Source organism: Rutidosis leptorrhynchoides, chromosome 4 (genome assembly GCF_046630445.1).
Source record: "Rutidosis leptorrhynchoides isolate AG116_Rl617_1_P2 chromosome 4, CSIRO_AGI_Rlap_v1, whole genome shotgun sequence".
Classification (NCBI taxonomy): domain Eukaryota; kingdom Viridiplantae; phylum Streptophyta; class Magnoliopsida; order Asterales; family Asteraceae; genus Rutidosis; species Rutidosis leptorrhynchoides.
This window is the reverse complement of record NC_092336.1, coordinates 120,086,663-120,092,152: the sequence shown is the minus strand read 5'-3', so window position 1 is coordinate 120,092,152 and position 5,490 is coordinate 120,086,663. Positions and strand designations below refer to the sequence as shown.

Below are 5,490 nucleotides of genomic sequence, written 5' to 3'. Positions count from 1 at the left end.
GTAATTGGATTGAAACTACTGTGATAGTTTGTCAGCGATGACTAACTAAGAGTTAGTTAGATAACCATGTGTGAAGAATTCGTGGTGGTTGATAGCATAAGACTATTGAGACTAGTGATTAGGAAAAATGAAATAATAAAAGAATAATTTTCCATTTATCAATGCTTAATAGGAAATTGTGTACCATGATAAGGTGTAAATCATATAGGAGTTTACATAATGAGTAACTCAGAATAAGGGTATGATTTAGTGAAATATACTCGCGTCTGGCCAACGAAAGTATATTAAGTAAATCATATAGGAATTCTGGAAAGCTGAACGAAATTTAGATAACTTGAATCATACATGGACGGTAAACTGACTACTGGAAAATGAATCGTTCGTGTATAATATGACTAGACTAAACAATTTTAATGAATTAAAGATGTGTTTTGTGGACATAAGTACAGAATTTAGTAATATAAAGGGAATTCAGTTGTCATTGATTTAAATTTTGAAGGAAGTAGTTGTGTAAAAAATTAAAACCTGATAATAAATACTTGAATTTGATCGTATCAAGTGACATAAGGACAAAATTTTAGACATTGACTAATGAAGTGACTATGAAAATTGTGAACACTAGTGACGAGTGATATGTGCTTAGACTGTGCCTTGTAGTATGTGTCTAGTGTAAGTGATTGTATGTGACTATTTATACACCCAGTGCTCGCGACGATGGTGAATTCCGTCGTTAAGTTGAAGTCGATGGTGAATACCAACGTAGGATATCAACTTTTTCATTATTAGTGTCGGGAAGTGTGTTGATTGTGTACCCCGACCAGATGGTGATGCCTGGACTATATTTGTGTCTAGAGATTAATGTGATGTTGTGCTTTGACTGTGGAGCAAATCGCCCGTTTGTGTCAACTACATTTTGTGCTAAGTTAAATGTGCCTGTTAGTGTAATAAATGAACCCTTAAGTGTCGAAGTGGGTGACGGTAGGACTATTCCAGTCGCAAAGTGTGTGTCTGAAATTACTATTGACATAGAGGGTAGTCTTTTCCTTGTGACTTGTCTAGTGATGCCTATACCAAGCTCTGATGCAGTGTTAGGCATGAACTGGCTTAGTGACCATAAGGCCAGTATTAAGTGCAATAGGAAGATTAGTGGCTTGTAGTGATTGCGGCAGGTTCCGTTGTCCGTTCATTTCGATGATGAAAGCTCAGAAATCTTTGGACAACAAATGTGATTCTTTCTTAGCTTATGTGATCGATGTAAATAAGGAAGAGAAGGTAGTGTCTGATATTTCTGTAGTGTCTGAATATCCAGAAGTGTTCCCCGAGGAATCGTCAGGCTTACCATCGATCAGGGAAGTTAATATATGATCGATTTAGAGATAGGGTCTACACCGGTTGCCAAAGCTCCGTATAGATTAGCTCCTTTAGAAATTCGTGAAATGATGTCCTAAATTTAAGAATTGTTGGACCGCGAGTTCATTCGTCCGAGTTCTTCGCCATGGGGTGCATCAGTGTTATTCGTGAAAAGGAAATATGGTACACTCGAATGTGTATAGATTATAGTGAATTAAATAAAAGAATAGTGAAGAATAAGTATCCACTTCCTAGGGTAGATGACTTATTCGATCAGCTTCCAGGAATTTCATTCTTTTCGAAAATAGATTTACGTTGGAGATATCATCAGGTTCGTGTTGTTGAATATAACGTTCCTAAGATTTCATTTCGTACTCATTATAGTCATTGTAAGTTCTTAGTGATGCCGTTTGGGTTAACCAACGCTCCAACAATTTTCATGGATCTCATGAATAAGGTGTGTAAACCGTTTTTGGATAAGTTTGTTATCGTGTTCATTGATGACATCTTAGTGTATTCCAAAACCAACTCCGTGCATGTTGAGCGTCTGTGGCGAATGTTAGAACTTTTGAAACGTGAGAAACTCTACGAAAAATTTTCAAAGTGTGAGTTCTAATTAAGTAAAGTTCAATTTTGGGTCATGTTATATGTGCTGAAGGTATAAAGTAGATCCATTTAAAATTGAAGCTGTGATGAATTGAAATTCACTAAAGAATCCGACAGAATTAAGAGTTTTCTAGGATTGGTCGATTACTACCGACGATTTAGTAAAGATTTTTTTTAAAGATTGCTAGTTCTTTGACAATATTAACTCGAAAGGATGTGTCTTTTCAGTGAGCAAATGAACAAGAAACTGTATTTAAAGTTTGTTGTGTCAAGCACCAGTGTTAGCCTTACCTGAGGGATTCAGCGATCTTATTATGAATTGTAACGCGTCTTTATTCGGTTCGAGTTAGGTATTAATGCATAGAGGTCGTGTAATTGTATATGTGTCTCGAGAGTTAAAACCAAGCGCAAAGAATTATCCAGCACATGATTTGGAAATAGCTACTGTTGTGTTTGCATTAAAGTTATGAAGACATTTTCTTTATAGGACGCATTGTGTTTTCCGTATCGATCATAAAAGTTTATAATATATTTTTCGTAGAAAGAGATGAATATGCATTAGAGAAGATGGTAAGAATTAACCAAAGATTGTGATTAAGAGTGTTCGGTGCCATTTGGGTAAAGTCATTGTGTGTTATCTCCGCAAGGTAAAGTGAAAGATAAAAGTCAGATTCTACCTCTTCAAGATCTAAAAGTGGATACGAATAAGAAGTTAGTGGGGGAACCTGTTAGGATTTTGGACCGAAAAGTGATCAAGTTGCGCAAGAAACAGACGCCACTAGTGCTTGTAAATGGAAGCATAGTTTTAGGCACCAATCTAACATGGAAGACCGAGGGGTTGATGACCTCTAGATACCCTTATCTATTTAACTGTGACTAGATTCCGAGGACGGAATATTCTTAGGGGGGGTAAATTTGTAACAACCTCGCTTTGGGCCTAGTAGTAATGACCTATTTACCTTTGTGGGTTAGTATAGTGTAACACCCCAGCTTAACATGACCACAATATTGTCCGCTTTGCCCGCAGGTGCACGGCTTTTTCTTGGCGACCACACACGAGAAGCACTTTCCCAGGAGGTCACCCATCCTGGTAGTGCTCTCGCCCGAGCACGCTTAACCACAACGTACTCGCACTTCTACTCAGCCTGTGATCCCAAAACGCGTTGTGTCATTTAAGCGTGGGTATTACCTTATAATCCCATGATCACTCATGTCTGTGGACGATGTGGGATTTGTCTAGGGTGTTACATTCACCCCCCCTTAGGGACTCATCGTCCTCGATGAGGTTTGCCCCACCACCCCCAACGGCACATGAGTGGCTCTGATACCATTCTGTAACACCCCAGCTTAACATGACCACAATATTGTCCGCTTTGCCCGCAGACGCACGGCTTTTTCTTGGCGACCACACACGAGAAGCACTTTCCCAGGAGGTCACCCATCCTGGTAGTGCTCTCGCCCGAGCACGCTTAACCACAACGTACTCGCACTTCTACTCAGCCTGTGATCCCAAAACGCGTTGTGTCATTTAAGCGTGGGTATTACCTTATAATCCCATGATCACTCATGTCTGTGGGCGATGTGGGATTTGCCTAGGGTGTTACATATAGTGATTTTAATAATTATGTATTTTATAATTATTGTATATGGGATAATGTGCGTTTTGTGACAAGGGTCACAGAACATATTTTCTTTTGTGAATTGGACTTAGAATAAATAAGTTATTAAAGATTTTGGGTTTCAGATGACTGGTAAATACCTGTGTGTTATACGGAGTAGGGTTTCCTCATACTGAAGAAACCCAATTTAGATATATACATGTACGTTTCTTTAACTTATCATTTTTGGTAAGTCTAAAACCCTAAACACTCTTAACTCTTCAAATCCTTAAAATTAAGAAGTGCAAATCTAAGATAGTGATTGTGTGCATCCAATTCTTTGTGATTTTAGAATCAAAACGAGGTAAGCTTCTTTGATTTTGAAGAATTAAAATGGGTTCTAAGTGGGTTTATCAAAGTGACCTTTTTGATGCTTGATTCTTGCTTTAAATGTGTTTGTTATGCTTGATTGAGGCTAAAAATATATTATATATGTATTATGTGTTATTCTTGAGCCTTTGGATTGATCAAAGCAAGCAAAAATTGAGTTTTAGGTGTCAAAAACTCAAAAACAGCGAGCTGATGGTGTTTTTCAGCACCCACACGAGTGACAGCTCAACCACGCGGTTGAGAACACTTTTGAGGGCTTAACCACACGGTTGAGGGCTCAACCGTACGGTTGAGGGCTCAACCACGCGGTTGAGCAGTTGCCAGCTTTTGGTAAAATTGAAAAGGGTGTAACTTTCAAACCGTAACTCCGTTTTTGACAAATAAACTATCGTTGGAATCTTCTTGAGGTCTACTTTCCAATGATAAGGTTTTAAAAATACTAAATCAAACTTTGAGTTAGGTGTAAAAAGCTTGAATTGCAGGTCTGCTGCTGTTCTTGCTCAACCGTGCGAGTGAGACACTAAACCGTGTGAGTGAGTTTGAAAATCACTAGTACAGGTGATAGGTCAGTCATGCGAGTGAGGATACTCAATCGTACGAGTGAGCTTAGTCAGCCGCACGAGTGAGACCTCATCTGTGCGAGTGACTGTGCTGTATGTTTGGGTCAAGTGCAATTCTGACCCATTTACTATGTTACTGTGTTTATTTATTCTAATATGTAAGTTGATTGAAAAGTGTACTAACTAGAGAAATGCTATTCTCAGGTGATAAACGGAAAGGTGAAGGCTCAGTGATATAAGACAACTGAGTACTTGTGCTTCCAAGTGAGTGGGACTATCTTTATGGATGTGATTATACAGTGACGAGTATAGTGATCTGTGCCATGCTTATGACTAGACTGTTTAGGAGTCTGTGACCAGTGAAGTGACTATATGTGATTATGTGCGCACCCAGTGCTAACGTCGAGGGTGTATTCCGACGTTCCCGACGTAAGAGGTCAACTCTATTTACCTTGGTGTCGGGTAATAGTGTTGGGTCCAAGCGTTACTGATTGGTGGTATAGTGTGAATGACGAGTGCGTCACATCTGGAAGACTATACCAGTGATTCAGTAATGGGGCCTATCGGTGGATTCTAGCTTGATCAACTATGGGTTGCCGGTCCTCTTGTTTTTATAAATTTTAATTACTTATATATGTAATATTTTTTATAAAAAACAAACATATTTTATGTAACAGACTGAAACCCGGGCTAGTTATAAGTTGCCTATTTTGCCCTTAGAGTTTGTGCTTAGTCTTAAGTGCTTTTATTTTAATTATTTTATTAGTGTTTTATTATAATTGTGTTGTGACCAGTTTGTGACAAGGGTCCCAGAACAGGTTGGTTTATTTAATTTGGACTCCGTTAGGACCGCCTAAGGAGATACGAAAGGTTATGAGATAAGATAACTGATAAATACCCGTGTGTTGAGGGGTATGGGTTTTAACCCAATTAAGTGACTAGAGAGCTGTGATTCAGCTCATTTTTCTCCTTCTCTCTAAAATTCC

General features: G+C 38.6%; 1 protein-coding gene across 1 annotated transcript; it reads left to right on the top strand.

Annotated features, from left to right (window-relative positions):
• Positions 1–821: 821 nt before the first annotated feature.
• LOC139840951 (uncharacterized) lies at positions 822–1,365 on the top strand. The gene is made up of 2 exons (XM_071831192.1): positions 822–1,122; positions 1,241–1,365. Exons 1-2 carry the CDS (start codon positions 822–824, stop codon positions 1,363–1,365), a joined length of 426 nt encoding a protein of 141 aa, XP_071687293.1.
• The last annotated feature ends 4,125 nt before the right edge of the window (positions 1,366–5,490 follow it).

Coding starts and splice junctions, on each gene's coding strand:
- LOC139840951 (XM_071831192.1), top strand. CDS start 822: ATGGTGATGCCTGGACTATATTTGTGTCTAGAGATTAATGTGATGTTG. Junction 1,123..1,240: donor GCTTAGTGACCATAAGGCCA/GTATTAAGTGCA, acceptor ATTCTTTCTTAG/CTTATGTGATCGATGTAAAT.